The following is a 17,052-nucleotide window of genomic DNA, read 5'->3' on the forward strand; positions in this document are numbered from 1 at the left end:
CAAATTCTCAATTATGCACACTCCTGCATTGAACCCAACCGATTAAAGGGAAATACTATCTAACTCGGACTGATGCAAGTTAAAAAAATATACTGTTTTTTTTACTTTCAATTTCACTTCCAAGTACTTGACTTCTAAGTAAATCAGCGTGAGGTATTTACTTCCCCTTGACAGCGTCAAGGATGCTTGATTTCATCCTTGATAAAATCAAGGTGAGGTATTTACTTCCTCGTCGTCCTTGATTTCATCGTTGATGCTGTCCTTGACTTCGTCAGCGGACATACAATTTTTTAACTTCCTTACCCGGGTATGTATTATCTTTTTTATTTCATACTCGGCCGCAAATGCCAGCCTAATCTTTTCAATTGCACGAGACAATGAAACAAATTCATTTATTTGTGCTTCTTCTATGGTAGCCAGTGATTTATACAAATTATTTTGAATTCTTTTTATAAACCGATACTGAGCAGGAAGAATATAACACCCTGTGCATTTAGCTTCATGTAATGATTCAAAATCAGACATGATTGTTTCAGAATTTAGTGATATATTAAATCCGCGCTCTTCTAATTTTTTAATAGCAGCAATCACATTATTGATATTTTTGTAATTCATATTTATATATATATATATATATATATATATATATATATATATATATATATATATATATATATATATATGAATATTATATATTTAAAAGAAAAAAATGTGGGTCGTTTGACCCTGAAGCATATTTACAGCATTGTATTTACAATATTTACACTATTTACAATATTTACAGCATTGTATATTTACACTATTTACAATTGCATATATAACTTATCCTAGGACGGTACAGACATATAGTATTTACAGTAAGACGGCACAGACAGATAGTATTTACAGTAGGACGGCACAACATATAGTATTTACAGTAGGACAGCACAATATATAGTATTTACAGTACTTATCCTAACGGAGTCATTTTCTACACTCAACAGCGGGACAATACCATCCCGAAAATCAACCCCTGGATGACGCAAAAAGCATCCGCCATGAGCGGATATGATGAGACAGTATTGATTGCTGTTGAACTTCCAAGACTCCATCTTCTAATAGGATCGTATAGTATATAAACTGACTGATACTTGGAAGTTCAAAAATAGCACAGCGTGATTTGTTTAAAATGTTTTTTCTTAAATATGATAGTGTGGAAAATACAGATGAACCATAAACCCGCACAGGTGCAATAAAATAAAGATTTCATCTGTGAAAAAAAGATAAATAGACAATTACGCCTTTGTCCCTGACTTTGTCAGGGATAAAATCATTTTTGACGTTGTTAAGGAATAAGGGGAAGTTATTTATTTCCTTGTATACAGAAAACTGTCTGCTCATTGTGTTACCTGTAAATAATATACCGCTAAGTCGCGTTGAATAAATTTACCCACAATGACATGCACAAAGGGAGGGAACTAATTGCATGTGCCTAACAGAGTTATCTCTGTTTGGAAAATCCTCGTGATAATTAAAAACAATTGTCCACTTTATCTGCCACACGTTGAACTGAATGGGAGTTAATACCGAAATACTTGGCAGCTGAGTTCATTGAGTGAAATATTTTTTCTTCACAGGTACTTATGTTGAAAGACCTGACAGCTCTGGGAATTTTTACAAATTTACCAGTGCCACCTCGTGTAGAATTTTCACTCTGCATGATGGCTTGTAAATTTTGAAGAGAGTTATTAAGTTTTTGTCCATCAAGGTGATCAATTACAAGACCGTCTTTGATCTCTCCATGGAAACACTCAAACACGAACCTATGATTACGATACCTCTTTTTCCCAACAACAAATATAAGATAACCAGCATTACCAACAGCACCAACTGGTTTTTCCAACCTGCTATTTCTGACTATTCCCTCGCAAGATGCTTCGTAATTCTCAATGGTTGGATGTGAGACAAATTCTTGGCTCATTTATATAATAATATATTTGTCTAATTTATAATTTGTTTGAAAACTTATTTAAATAATTACGCTCGGATATGTCGCTGGATTTTTTATTGTAATATCGCTTGAATTCCCGATATCGCTTTCCTCCGCAACCTGCACATAACTGTGTTTTATCCCTGACCCCAATACCACATCACAGGCATGGTATTGGCCCTAAACTCCCCTGCCTGATGCTTTGGGAATGTTGTCCACAGAATTCACCTCTGCAGGATTTATTACAGCAAGTTGATGATTTTGTACCAAGCCATTTGCATTGATTCATATATATAATTTTCTTATTTAAATATTTGTCTTAAATATAATATGGAGGAGTTTTCGAGGTTGTCTGTGTTTGGCACTGGAAGATTCGATCTTGACAGACTAACCCCTGATTCATGGAGATGAGCCCTGACTGATCTGTTTGATATTATCAGGAATGCCAAAACAAAAAAGAATTCTGCGATGACGGCGCATCTCACGTGTGGTCGTTATTTAAAATAATCCGTGATACCGAAGTCATCGATGCTACAATGAATGATGCACGAGTGAAAACAATTATTGATTACCTTCATCAAGGCGGTCCGAAATATTTTTTCAGAATAAAATTTATTGTGCAGGCGGATTCTGACACCTGGATTATCCGTGACAAACTCGACCCCGTCCTTGCTAGCGGAAAGACCATTCTGTTAAGTAAAGACTCCAAATCAGGAATGCTGACCGGGATTGATAAACCATTATACGCGAGAGCTTATCCTGTGACCGCAGTCATTTATGGAATCTATCCGATAAAAAAAACCAAAATTGATAAACTCACCCCGATGAGGTCGTCGTTGACGCTGAATTGTGAAGCCAAGCGAGTAATGGAACATTTTAAAAATGCGATGCGGGGAAACGGTCTGACTGCGTTAAGATAGTCCAAGATAACAGCGTGGGCTGAGCGGGTCAAACACACAGGAACATCAATAAACGATGTTGCAGAGCTGGAGCGCGCGCTAAGATTTCCCATAACCGTAGCAACGATAACAAAGGAAGTGTTATACAAATCGAAATATAATCAATACGGGGCTCCAATAAATATCATTGATCATAATGCTCATGCTTGGACTAACGCAGTTCTGATATTTCCGCGGGATCGTGTTGTGAAATATTATCGCGGAAACATATTTGATGCTATCAAACAGGTAACCAAAACCGACCCTGTGTCGATGTGGTTGTTTAAAAGTTCCCAAGATTCCGAGTATGATCAATTTGTAAAACCCAACGGTGAATTATACCGGACGGAGTCGTTGCAACAACAAATGAAAAAACTCAGAGAAATATATGAAAATCGAAGATTTTAAAAACACCGAGCAGTTATTGGTTAATTGTTATAGAGTTCCGAGTGTTGTCGCCCACGCTGCCAGAGAAAGAAATTCGTGGAGACCAACCCAAAGTGAGTTTCTCCCGGACATACAATTGAGTTTGTCGAGAATGGACACGGTGGGCTGTGGAATACCCGGTATGACTACCAGGATATGATTTCCGTGGATATGATTGCTTGCTACCCAGGAAGCTTTCTCGGGATGGGCGAGTGCTGCGAGTATTTTAAGCGATTTGGACATCCCACGAACTCGATGACACGAGTTGCTATAAACGGTCCTTTACCCGACTTTGACTTGACAGGATTTGCTTGTGAAACTTCGTTTGAATTCGCTAAAGAGCTACATCTGTGCTGTTATGTTTGGTTTGGCAGACACTTCAGTGAAAAATGCTGGGTACCAATAGTGTTATTGCGATATATGCTTGACAGACGAATACTGGTATCGTTGACGGTCAGTGAAGCAATCATATCATATCGACCGCAGACCTCAGTTTGGTTACCAACACCGGAGCATATCAGTGTAGATGATGTCATTGGCGAGTATACACGAGAGAGTCCAAATACTCCCATGGATGTCATTATCGGTGAGGCTCCTAAAATTCTTAAGATCAAACTTAGTGAAAAAATAGCAAAAGATCTCGGACGAAGAATAATCGGTAAATTTACTCAAGGTGGCACATATGATCATAAACTACATCACTCGCGACTGATTATCGATGATGCTGAATTGGATTTTATAATTGCTGACACCGTTGCGAGAAAATATTTTGTAATCGGGAGGATGCTTACTTGTCCGACAGGGAAAAGTTGGGCACAATTGTAAGTTATATCAACGGAGAGTCGCCTCAATACACACATTTAAGATTTTCGATGCTGACTTATGTTTCTATAAATTTACTATCAATGATAAATCGATTTCCTGACACTGCAGTTAGAGTTGCAACGGATTCATTTTATATCAGTAGCAGATACTTAGAATCACTGACTCGTTTTACAAGGAAAGTCGAAGACTTTTGCGATGAATCATGGAGTTCGTGGAGAATAAAAGTGGAGATGTCACATGGATATTGTGAATCCACTGATGTTACAATTAAGGATGATTATTGTAAATCAGAATTATCAGAAATGTCAAACGCACCATCTGTGCATGATCCAATCACTAGACACAAAACTGTTTATTTGAACGGACCAGGTGGGTCTGGTAAGACAACTCGAGCGATTGAATTATTTCGAACTTCAGATATGATTGTGCTAACACCTACACACAGGCTTGCCAGGGAGATGAAACAACGAGGAGTTAATTCTTGTACTTGGCACAGCTTTTTCAAATACAGTGGCGGTGTATGGACGTCAGATTGAATGGGAACAAAATATATTCCTGGGAAAATAATTTGGGATGAGATATGTACGGTACCGTTAGATACATTAAAAACGTTTCTTGATTGGCTGCTAACAGCGAATACTGCAGTGATAATGTGCGGCAATCACGGTCAGCCACCTCCGTTTGTCGGCGCATCCCCACATGATTGGTTGAGGGATTTTGTTGATTATTACGAAGAAGTGTTTGATGATCATAGAGCACTTGATGCAACATTGAAGGAATTTAAAACATTAATCAGATTACAACCGAATAAAATTCAATGCGAAATTATGCGCAAGATGATTCCTGAAACTTCAGTGAGCGACTTTTGGAAAACATGGAAGCCAGACAATTTGATAGTGGCAAGTAGAAAGATAGTCAGAGACACACTTCAACAACAGCTATTTCAATTACAACAAGAAAAGTTTCCAATGTTGCCAGTGCTGTTATGTTATAGACCAGCTGATACTCGGTTACAAAATATAGATGTTGATATACCAGGGCGCCTGACAGAGTCAGGGACAGAGAAACAGAATTTAGTATTGAATGATATTGTACTAGTTGATATTAATGCTGTTAAAGATGCACTGCGCATGAACAAATCCCCATGGACACTGGGATACACAATGACAATTCATTCATCTCAGGGACTAACTATCAGTGATACAACTGTCTGGATTGTCGACGACTGCACCGAATGGTCAAACTTGGTCTACTTGGCTGTGTCCAGAGTCAGAAGAATATCTCAACTGCGAAGAATTGTCTTGGACGAGTCAAACGCTGATAGCAATGAAAACAACAGCGACGCAGTCGCCAGCGATATAATAAAAAGAAAACTAGCCATTTATAAACAGAGTGACAAAAAAAATAATCGCGATTTTGATCTTGATGTTGAATTTATCAGCGTGCTGAAACAACAGCAGAATAATCACTGTGAGAGCTGTAATTGTATAATGCTATGGCAGTATTCGAGTAATAATCCAAGACAATTCACCGTAGATAGAAAAGATAACAATCGCGGTCATACACGTGATAATGTGATGTTGACCTGTCTTGAGTGTAATCGACGTCGGGCTGCTGGCACCCTTGGCGCTAGTTAAGTGATCACAGTGGTAATTGGGTGTCCTCGGGAATTACTTGTAATTGCTCACGTGTAAATCCATGCTGAGGAGCAGTCGAATCCAGCCTGTAGATTGCTGGTCTACCCGACGATCTTGTTATGTTAGATATCTTGTGTGCGGTAACACTCCAAATAGGATCAGTTGCTCTTTTTTTACCACCTTCAAGTTCACCTGGTTCATATAAATATCTTACAGTGACATCATCCAGTATTGGCTGCGCTGAAGAATCATGTTGCACGGGTATATATTTTTTTGTGATCGCGATGGCAGGTTTCATGTTGGTTGTTTGAGTAATCTCATTATTTAGCGCAGCTATCACACCTGGTAATCTTGCAACCCATTCACGCGATCTCGTATCCTGAATAAATTCCTTCACGTATTGATATCCAAATAACCGCTCAGCAAGTGTTCGATTGAATCGCTCAACAATTGCCTGATCACGGTGAATTTCAGTATGCCCTCGTCTGATGGTAACGTTATGTTGTTTCATCAGCGATGATACTGCACCTTGAAATTCTTTGCCAGGATCAACTTGTAGCAGCTGTGGCCATCGCAGACCACCTTGTGGTCCAGGTCCTCATTGATAAATTTGTTCAAACGCAGAAGCATCCTCAGACGCTGTTTTAGTCGCTAACGGTTCCGCATCTTTATATCGACTTGCAACATCAACTACAGTTAATGCGTACTTGTATGTGTTTTGACGTCTTCGGATTTTAATAGTATCGTGTGGCAGAAATAATATATCAGCCTGATGAACCTCATTTGGCACACTAACATTGAAATGTGGAAAGTGAATTTGTTTAAAACGCGGTAGATAAATTTGCCATATTGCCTGCCGGGATAACCACTTTTTAGCAGTAACTCGTGTAACTTTTGCCACTTCATCGAGTTTACTAATTGCTGCGCTACCTCTCCAGTATCCGCTTGGGGAATAATAAATAAACTCCATTATATACCAGCACCTAGCGCTAATTTACCTTTCATTGCAGATTTTATTAACCAGGATGCTAACCTCTCCTTGAAAGATTTATCATTGATGGCATTTAACGCATGAATTAATTTCACATCCATGAGATGGCGCTGTTGCAAATCCTTGCTTCGGTAAGCTACATCATGGACATGGCATGCGCTATTGATAGCATTTATCGGATACTCACCTGGATTGGGCTGATTTTGGTCATTAAGTCTGATATCAAGTCGGGTTCCAAGACCACAGTAATTATATCCCGGAAGATGTTTTTCTCCTGGGTATTTAGCCCATGGTGTTCCTGGCAGCTTGGCTAACTTGGCTGCGATATCACCTCCTTTTGTTTTTTTACTTGACTTTAATTTTGGCTTTGGTTTTGGCGCTGACTTTGGTTTTGGCGCTCCACCTGACGGAATAAATTTAAACTTTTTTGTACCGCATCGTTCACACTTGCCTGTAAGCTCAGATCGATTATTTTTTGTTGTAGTGGTTGTTATGTCTGCAGTTGGGGTACGTGCTCTACATTTCACACAATATAAATCCATATTATTTTATAATATATCTAATGGAGATTACTGACTTTTCTGCTACAAAACGACGAGAGCCAATCAAACATAACTTAGCGCTACCAAACTCAATTCAAATGATTATTATGGGCCCATCTGGGTCGGGTAAGACGCAGTTGTTACTTAATTTAATAATGAAATGGATGAAGTGGGATAAGTTGTATTTGATAGCTCCATCTGTGGATGATCAGCGATGCTACAGAGTGTTAAAAGATTTTAATGAAAGCGTAAAGTCGCTAAACGACGGCGATGATGTTATTGAATTTATCACTGACATTGATGAAGCACCAAGTATTGATGATATTGATGGGAGAATTAACAATTTAGTTGTGTACGATGATGTGATGTTGGACAAGCAATCAAACCCCGCAAGGATATTTTCACGCGGCAGACATAAAAACACTGATGTGATTTATGTAACCCAGCGATATACACAAATCCCAAAAGTGATCAGGGACAACTGTAACATTCTTGTGCTATTCAGCGGCGTTGACGCACACACGTTACAAAATATACATCAGACTTGGTGCAGTGGCGACATGGACATAAATAAATTCAGAAATTTCTTTAGTTGTGCTCAGGCAAAACCACACGGATTTGTAACAATAAATTTACATGATCCTCGAACACGGTATCGAGTTGGGTTAGATACAGTTTTTAACTAGACAGGCAAACTCTGCCAGGGACTTTCACAGAGCAGCAGAGAGGGCTAAACATCCCCAAGTGTTTTCGCAAGATACCCCTGTATCAAGAAATAGTTGTATAGGTAGGATATTTTCATGAGATAACATTTCAAAGTCAGCAGAGAAAGCCCATTTTGTCATGTTTTTCTGAATGGAGGGTTTATTTTGTGAAAATAATATCTCTATCTAAAATGTCCTCGATAGAAGGCTCTGTTAAGCAAAATATTTTGTGGGATTCGCCCTCTCTGCTGCTACAGGTAAGTGGTAACAAAATTGATTATTTGGCTTTCACTTCATACATGTAGTTGCTATCAGTGACGTTTACACAGGTTACTTGTTGTAGAAGTGATTATTTAGTGTCTACATTGTAAATATTAATTGCAATGCTCTAATTGTCTACCTCTGCTGGCCACGTGCACCATTTTACAGGTAATTCTGCACAGACACTTGTAAGTTCATAAAGCAGGACACTCACTATGCAGTTTGTATATATTGTCTGTTTTATTTTGTCTTACAGATTTAGACCATGAGTGAGACCAGTTTAATTTTCTCTGATTTTCATTCCTTGAATACATGTCTGACTTACATATTATGGACAGAAGTCAATGGGTGGCAGTTATTTGGGCACTTAGGGGAAGGTGTGGATGCATAGATTTGAGTGATGAAAACATCAGCTTTAATGCAAGGGTTGAAAACTCTGCTATTTACTAGAGAGCAAGATGGAGAGGAACAACAGCCTCAGTTACAGTCTTGCATATCAGAATTGTAGACTGGCTACATTGATTAATATACCTTACCCAGTCTGAACATCAAGAACTGGACAATGTCATGCTAGCCAGGATGGCCATGTTCCTTGTCCAGTTCCATGACTTAATGCATAGTATTGCTATGCACTTCCTAAATATGATGCCCAGTTTCGTGCTGCAATACCCAAGAACCCACTAGGTGAAACCAATTACACAGCAGACTAACCCACATAATGCTGCTAAGCACTTCTTGCAGATAAGGTACAGTCTATACAGGCACTCTCTTGGATTAATTTAACCTGCATAATACTTCTAGTCACTTCTGGCATATGATATCCATCTATCATCCTCATTCTTTTGATATGTCTCTTCATTCACCTGTAAACTTCTACCACCCAAAGGGAGCCTCTACTCAGTGACATCTTAGAAGTAAGTTGATTCAATTCATAACATGCTCAAAGTGTAGTGACATGCCATCGTCAACATTTTTTCTAACTACTTTGCAGGTAGCACAACAGATATTGGCTTCACTATCTTATTCCAAAACTAACAAAAACTGGCCCTCAGGTTCCCTCATCATTATGAGAACTTACTACGATGAGTGAAATTCTGCCTTGCAGCCTTGTACTGAAGAAGTTTTCCACCCACTCGCATCAGAGTTCTGTCCTCTTTCCTCTATATTACCTGCCAAGACATCAGTTCTGACAACAGGTGCTGATTGTCTATTTCAAGTTACTAACATTTTGGGACTAAACATCTGCAGACATTTTTTCTTGCAAATGCCTTCCCTCAATTTTCCATTTGGATACCCTGGATTTGATTTGTAATGTTGTGACTTTGGGATCAACATTGCATCTAATACCTATGGCGATCTTCAATAGGTGAAACACAGCTTACCTTCTCCCACCCTGAATCCAAACAGAATATGACAGAATATGTGCGAGCATGTTTATAAAATGGCCCACTTCATAACTTACAGGCCCAATATACAATGGGCATGGCCATAACAGCAGCTGTGAATGAGATGTAATGCTGTCAACCTCCACCTTTCTTAAAGACCATCGTAGGGCAAGCTGCACTTGCAACATTCATCTGATCAGGTTGATGGAATTCACAACAAGCCACCAAGGATGCCTTTTTTCCATCCCTTGCAGTCTCAGCCAGAGTAGAGGGATTCACAAGGCAAGCTTCAAAATGGGCACAGGGATGTACCTAGAACATCTGCCACTGGGGAGCAGTCCTATAAATTTACAGCTGTTGAAAACTAGTTTCCTGGGAACTCAGTATCATGTTGTGTGTGTCTCCTAGGCCTATGCCTATCTTTTAGATACAAAGAGGCACTTATCATTTGGTCATCAACTTAAGTGCATTCAATGAACTCTGACCTTGTTCCCTTTCAAGAACTTGATCGACTAGGACTGGAATCAACATTACATTAAAATGAATGTTTACCTCAGGAATATGAATTCATGCAATGGTAGAGTCCTTGTTTACAATATGGATTAATCCATCAGCTAGAGAATTCCTTCATCTGCTGAGTTTTGCTCAATGCAGCAGTGGACACGTTAGTCCTTGGTTGCTTTCTTGGGCTTCCATGATAATAATACTGTGGTCAAAATGGAGGCTGAACCTTTGACCATTGGACCAACTTTCACAAACTGTGTAGAACAAGCTTGCATCTCAAAGGCAGGGAAACTACATTGGACTCACATTGGATATACATGTATGTATGTATAACCTCCAACAGGTATGATCACTATGGATACAAACACAGATGACTGGGGGAGCAAGTATTCTACTATTCGGGGATGCTGTAGCAGTGTGACTTCTTTAGGATCACTATTTACATATAAGCATCCTTGAGATGAAACCATTTTGAGAGCTTATCATTGGTAGATGGAGAACTTATATGAGAATGGAGTTCTAATTCTGTCTGACAACTCCACTGTGGTGACTTGTCTCAAACAGCTAAATGGAACCAAGCACCCAGACCTCTGTATTCTTGTTTGGGATTTTCTAAGTGATGTCCTCAACAACAAATCCATGTTTAAGTGTGACATATCCTTGGCTGGCTAATGTATTTATAGGTTACTGCATTTGTATGGGAAAATAAGAGCGAGTTTTTGGATGGAATACTGCACAAACTTGTGAGTGCAGTATATCCTTCCGACAAAACGAGTTCATATTTTCCCATACAAATGCAGTAACCTTTTTATTATATGCTCATTTTTTTATTCTACCTAAGGTTTAATTATATAAACAAAACACACTACAAGAAACAACGTAAATGAATGAATGCCGTATTCCAAACTAAATACACAAGCTCAGATTTGACATTACAAAATGACATCATTATTAACACACACATAGCTCCGCCCAGATAAATTTGAACTTAGTCGCGCGGTCGACATAACTTTCAAAAGAAAATGGCGTGTCTAGTTAAAATTGAAATTTGCAGTCATATTGTGAATGAATGTGCATTGCAACGACTTTTCCATTTGATCTGGAGTGAATATATTTTGGTATTTTGTTTCGATTCGATGAATATTTGTGATTTTGGACTGGATTCATCTGTGCAAATTATACATGAAATACACGGATTGAAGTGGCGTGGGAGAAGCGTGTTTACATCTGCAAATGTGTTTCTGTTTCTGTCATTGAATGTTTGAAATCATAACGTGGGAAAAATATGAAGTCTTTCAATTGCAATTTTCAAAAAAACGCTATGGAATTTAATGTGTATGTCATTTTGAGTGCAGTAAGGAGGATGCAATTGCACTTATCATCGAAATTACAGCACACTTTCGAAATGTGTAATCCAGATTGAAAACCTATGACATGGCTCATGTAATTCGGATTTGCAGAATTAAGAAAAAACATTTTGAGGAAATTCAGGATGTAAAACTGTAAGTATATTTTATTTTGCCATTCTTATCACCAGATAAAGAAGACAGTATATGCCTTGTCACTTGTATGTTATTTGTAAGGACATAATCGTCCGTCTTTTATATAACGTAGCTAGCCTAAATCCATAACATTGTACCAATGCAGAATGTGCCAAAACAGCTGTTTTTTTTTTTTGCAGTCCACGAAACATGTTTTAGTTCATTCAGAAACAAATTTAAATAACCACAATGTAAAGAGCTTCTTATGCGAGTGTATATGATTTGTTTACAAATCAAAAGTGCTGGTGTCTGCATCATTGTTTCTGTACAGTAGAAAGTAGTTCCTTTATTCATGTGAATGCTATATGTGTATTGTCGCGCGCGTTCAGTAACGGGGAATATTGAACGATTCTGACAATGTAAAGTTAATGGAGAAAAAAATGAGCATATAATAATGGTAGACTATTTGCCAGACAAGTAGGAAGTAATAGAAATGGAATGCTGTCTTCATCCCTCGACATTTACTCACAGATAAATCTATGATGGACCTATCGGCGACAAGATAATCTCAGTGGAGCCAACAAGTGCACTTTATACGAATGTAGTCATCCATACTTGATAACTAAATTCCTATGGCTTTTCAATGAGAAACACTTAGCACCAATCACAATTAAATCTTTCATTCCCTGATCACTGGCACACTGTGTTATGGAAGACAGGATATCAAACCACAGACCGATCCAATCTTCGGGTTCTATTTTGGATTTCACCTGGTCAATGACAATGTATCCTTGCCCAAGAGGAATTTATCATGGTTTTATTTACCAGGCTGAACAAGATACCATTTGAACAGTTCTCAGGGGCTTAATTAGTTCACTTCTCATATAACTGCTGCTTCCTCACTGCTTGGGCAGTCAGCAGGCAAAATTAGCAAAATTTTTCCTATTGGTGGACCCATCTACATGTAGTTCTGACAAGATAGATCAGTATCACTCATGAATTTCCCTGCATTCATTGCCAAGAACACATTCATGAGGAATCAGATATTGATAGTAATTTCTATATATTCTGGACAATTCATCTCAAGGCCGTGAGCTCTGAAGTGGTATTTCAGGAAGACCAAAGACAATTATTACCTCAATTTGCCTTCAAAATAAGGTAAGGAAAATATGTAAACACAGACTCTCTTGTCCTGAATAAAGTGGGACACATATTGGACTAAATCCATACCAATAAATTTGCTTCAGATAATGGCTCACAAAGTTAGGACAGTCACCACAAACATTGCATATGAGCAAAATTGTTCTCTAGCTGTAATTGTCCATACCTTTTGATTGAAATCTGAGTACACTTCTCCAGTATTACCAGAGATCTTTCATCCTACAAGGCTCAATTCAATTGGGAGGAACCTTTCCCAGTGGTGCAAAAGGTTACCTTTCCATTTCATTTAGCACCTTCATAAAGATGTGGCTGAAAAACATTTGCTGGTTTTGATGGGGGGAAAATTTGTCCTCTTCAAAGCTGCTGCCTTCTATAGATAGTCTATTTCCAGTCAGGTTATTTAAAAGCTGTCTCACATACCTTAATGGACTCGAGATGATCTCTCTGGGGTAAGGGAATATGTCTCCTTCCACCTGTTACCTATTCTTCTAATGTATTATGACTGGGCAACATATTTTGAAGAAGAAGCCAGATTTCTTTTAGTAAAATATGTTTCTTTGATATTCCATACACAAACATAATACATATATACCCTCCCAGCCTTCCAACAGTTACATGCATATCCATATTTAGTGCCAATCTCAGTATCAAGGGGAGATCACTGTAACTGCCACCTATTTGGGCAGATAACTTTTACCAAAGGTATTATGATTGGGTAAGTAATATTGAAGAAATATATTTTACTTGAAAAGAATTGACTCTTTTTATTAGTTTTGAAAGGCATATTTCTTTTTGTAAATTATGACCACTCCAGTGGTACAGTGGTTAGAAAATCTGCCTTGGATGCAGGACGTCGTGGGTTTGAATCCCAGCTGAGTCATATTAAAGACTTATAAAAAATGATACTGACAACTGCCTCACTAGGTGCTCAACATTAAGAGGTTAGTGTTATGACTGGTTGGCCTGGTGTCAAGATAATGTGAATGAGTGGGACATCATGCTACATCACTAGACATCACTATGAACTGCCACACTGCAGACATCATAGTGATATGACTGTAAAAGTGATAAATCTACGTTAAAGAGCCAAATCACATACATGCACACACTCACTCTTTTTTAAATTTAAATCCATCAGTTATAAAATCCAGATTGATTGGATTAAGTGAAAGAATTATGGACTGAAATGTCTCTTTGTATTTTTTCATAGGAACCTCAGATACCTACAACAATTACACATGAAACAAATACAACACATTACGCAGAGGAAGGTTATGTCCAGATGGCAAGAATAGATACCAGGTCCCTGACACAATATGAGAAGGTGTTTATCAGTATGTGGGCTGTCAATAAGGTGAGACATTTTTGTATCATTATGTGTGCTGTCAATAAGGTAAGATATTTTGTATCATTATGTGTGCTATCAATAAGGAAAAATATTTGTACAGATTTACAATGAATATGCATACTTTGTATCATTCTGTAGTAATAGATACCATAATAACCATGCTGTATTATTTCCCTTGGCATGATTGGCATGACCATTGGATGCTGTGTGCATGAAGTGGGATTGATGGTAATTGTTTATATTGGTATCTTATAAACATTTACATGGTTTGCTGTGTGTACCAATTGAGACTGATGGTTTATATTGGTTTCTCCTTCAAATGTTATTTATTTTTATAAAACACAAGTAAAGTTAGGATTTGCTCATGAAATAAATCTGTAATTTAATTTAGCCATTTATGTACTTATTTAGCAAAATAGATCTTAAATAAAACTATGAGACTGTCATTTAGATTTAATAGCTCTCCTCAAGATCTGGCATGGAAAAATGTATTGATTGCATTAGATATGGTGCCTATTGTGTTCATCTATGTTGACTCAATGTTTATTCCTCATTATTGAAAATTAATGTCAACTGTATACTGAATATTTGATTTATGTGTAAAAAAATAGAATATTTCTGTCCTACCTTCTTATGCAGGAGATGACTGCCCCACTCGTGTAAATTGTCCAACAATTCATTAAATATCAGAATCTCTCAGTGATTGTATTAATAAAAATGGCAAAATATAATAAAAACTACTATAATACAAGTCATATTTCTCATGTATGCACCCTAAGTCACTTTGTACCATTATTGGTGTCATTTTGGAAAATTTGATTAAACTTAAATGGTGTTATTAACTTTATTTTGTCCATCAAAGTTCTATTGAAGATTATTATATAAATTTCTCAAAAATTGCTTAATGGCAAATTCAATGACAATATACTTCAACATTTTTAGACAGTCAAACAAGTGGGGTGATCTCAATTAAGCTGGCTTTTTGTTACACTCTTTGATGCAAGAGGGAACGTGTCTGTGGTTGGGAAGAAATTGTACTTCAGACATAAACAGAGACATGATAATGTCATTATTTATAAACAAAGACTGGGAAAACACCAGAAGGGAAAAAACAACAGACAAATAATGCACACAAGGCCAATAAATAGAGGCAATTATGTAACTTTAGACGTATCTTATGTATGCTATGTCTTGTCTTTTATTTCAGTTTATACATTCTGCCTATTTTTTCCATACAAATATGTTCTTAAAAGGCAGTAGAAACATGGTTGTCAAATCAGATTTATTTTAGTTAAATTTTACATTATACTAAATTATCATTTTGAAGAAATGTCATATCTACAAGTTAAAAATAAAACTTGTTGTATGTTACTCCTCTATCCCATTCATTGTTCAACATCCATACAGGGGATGAAGGAAAATTCAAACTACAGTACTTCTAGCTCACATGATCTTACCTTGATTCCCCCTGCACTTATAGTTCAATCCAATATCAACTTTCTTGACCCAGTCTAATGCTGAACTGCCATTGTAAAAGTCCACATTGATTGATAATTTTAGTTTGGAAATTTTGTTAAGACAGTCAATGTGCAGATCATTAAAAAATCACAATTGACTTAACTTTGTTATAACTATAGCATGATTAAATTTTTTAATCAAAATTAGTTTTTAAATTTATACCAGTAAATGCACTTACATAACCCATGTAACTTTTACTATAGTTAAGATGCTTTATTTTCTCAAATACAGAAGCTGACCTTAAGTTATATAGAGAGTATAAAACTACTTTTAAAGCAATAATCACATTCAAGAAAAGATACCCATTAGGAATCAAGACGAACAAAATTAACTCAAGTGAGGAAAATTCCTTGACAATTCTGGCATATTTTGAAATGGGAAATACATTATTCTCAACAATAAGTAGAATATATCTCCACAAAAATTGACATGAATACTTTAAATCTTTACTGAAGAAGCTTGTGTGTGAGTTAGATGACAACATTCTTAGTGAAGAACTACCTCACTTAAATACTAATATCATATATGTTGAAATTATGAGAAATTTGCTTAAAATCAAAAACAAAATCCCTGGATATGATATAACTACTCATTTTTATGAGTGCATGAAGGAAGTGATCTTACCTATTCTTAATGCTCTTCTAATCCTGATATTTTCCCAAACAGTGTGAGAGGAGTATTTTCTGTCCTATATATAAGTGCAGTGACAAGAGCAATCCAAACAATTACAGAGGTATTTCTCTTATTGATACCACAGGTGCTCGACGCGAGCTTGATGTTAAGAAAAAAATAATAATCAAAAGGAAAAAAATCATACACAGTGACAAAAAAAAACTTAGATTACCCCCATGACCCGTTCTGACATAGGACCCTCTCTATCATAATATATATATAAGGTTATTCTTATTATCATAGGAGCACGGAAGTGTCCACAAAGGAAAACTTAGAGAAAATAGCACATTTCAGAGCCCATAACTTCAATTTGGTACAACGCAGAAAAGTCAATGATGGCTTGATGGATAGAAAAATATATCAGAAGTAAAACAAGCCATATAGTATGGTCGCGTGCCTTTAAAGACGGAAAGAGCAGAAGGAAATCGAGGGTCATGGGTTGAGCGAAGTATTTGGAAGTTCCGTACCTTCTCTCTTATATATTATGATAGAGAGGGTCCTATGTCAGAATGGGTCATGGGGGTAATCTAAGGTTTTTTTTGTCACTGTGTATGATTTTTTTTCCTATTGATTATTATTTTTTTCTTAACATCAAGCTCACGTCGAGCACCTGTGGCTCCTTGCGGCCAGAATCCGTTGGCACTGACGAGTTTGTGTTCAAAAGTACCCCTTGCGAAAGGCCACCCAGCT

General features: G+C 37.2%; 1 protein-coding gene across 1 annotated transcript in view; it reads left to right on the top strand.

Annotated features, from left to right (window-relative positions):
* The window catches only part of LOC149805055 (uncharacterized), a 142,060-nt gene that overhangs the window by 81,137 nt on the left and 43,871 nt on the right, over positions 1 to 17,052 (top strand). The window contains exon 31 of the mRNA XM_089946902.1: positions 14,035 to 14,178. Within this exon, the coding sequence (XP_089803028.1) occupies positions 14,035 to 14,178 (144 nt within the window). The remainder of the gene's footprint in view (positions 1 to 14,034; positions 14,179 to 17,052) is intronic.

Source organism: Sinohyriopsis cumingii, chromosome 2, assembly GCF_028554795.1.
Source record: "Sinohyriopsis cumingii isolate HCF-2022 chromosome 2, ASM2855479v2, whole genome shotgun sequence".
NCBI classification, from domain to species: domain Eukaryota; kingdom Metazoa; phylum Mollusca; class Bivalvia; order Unionida; family Unionidae; genus Sinohyriopsis; species Sinohyriopsis cumingii.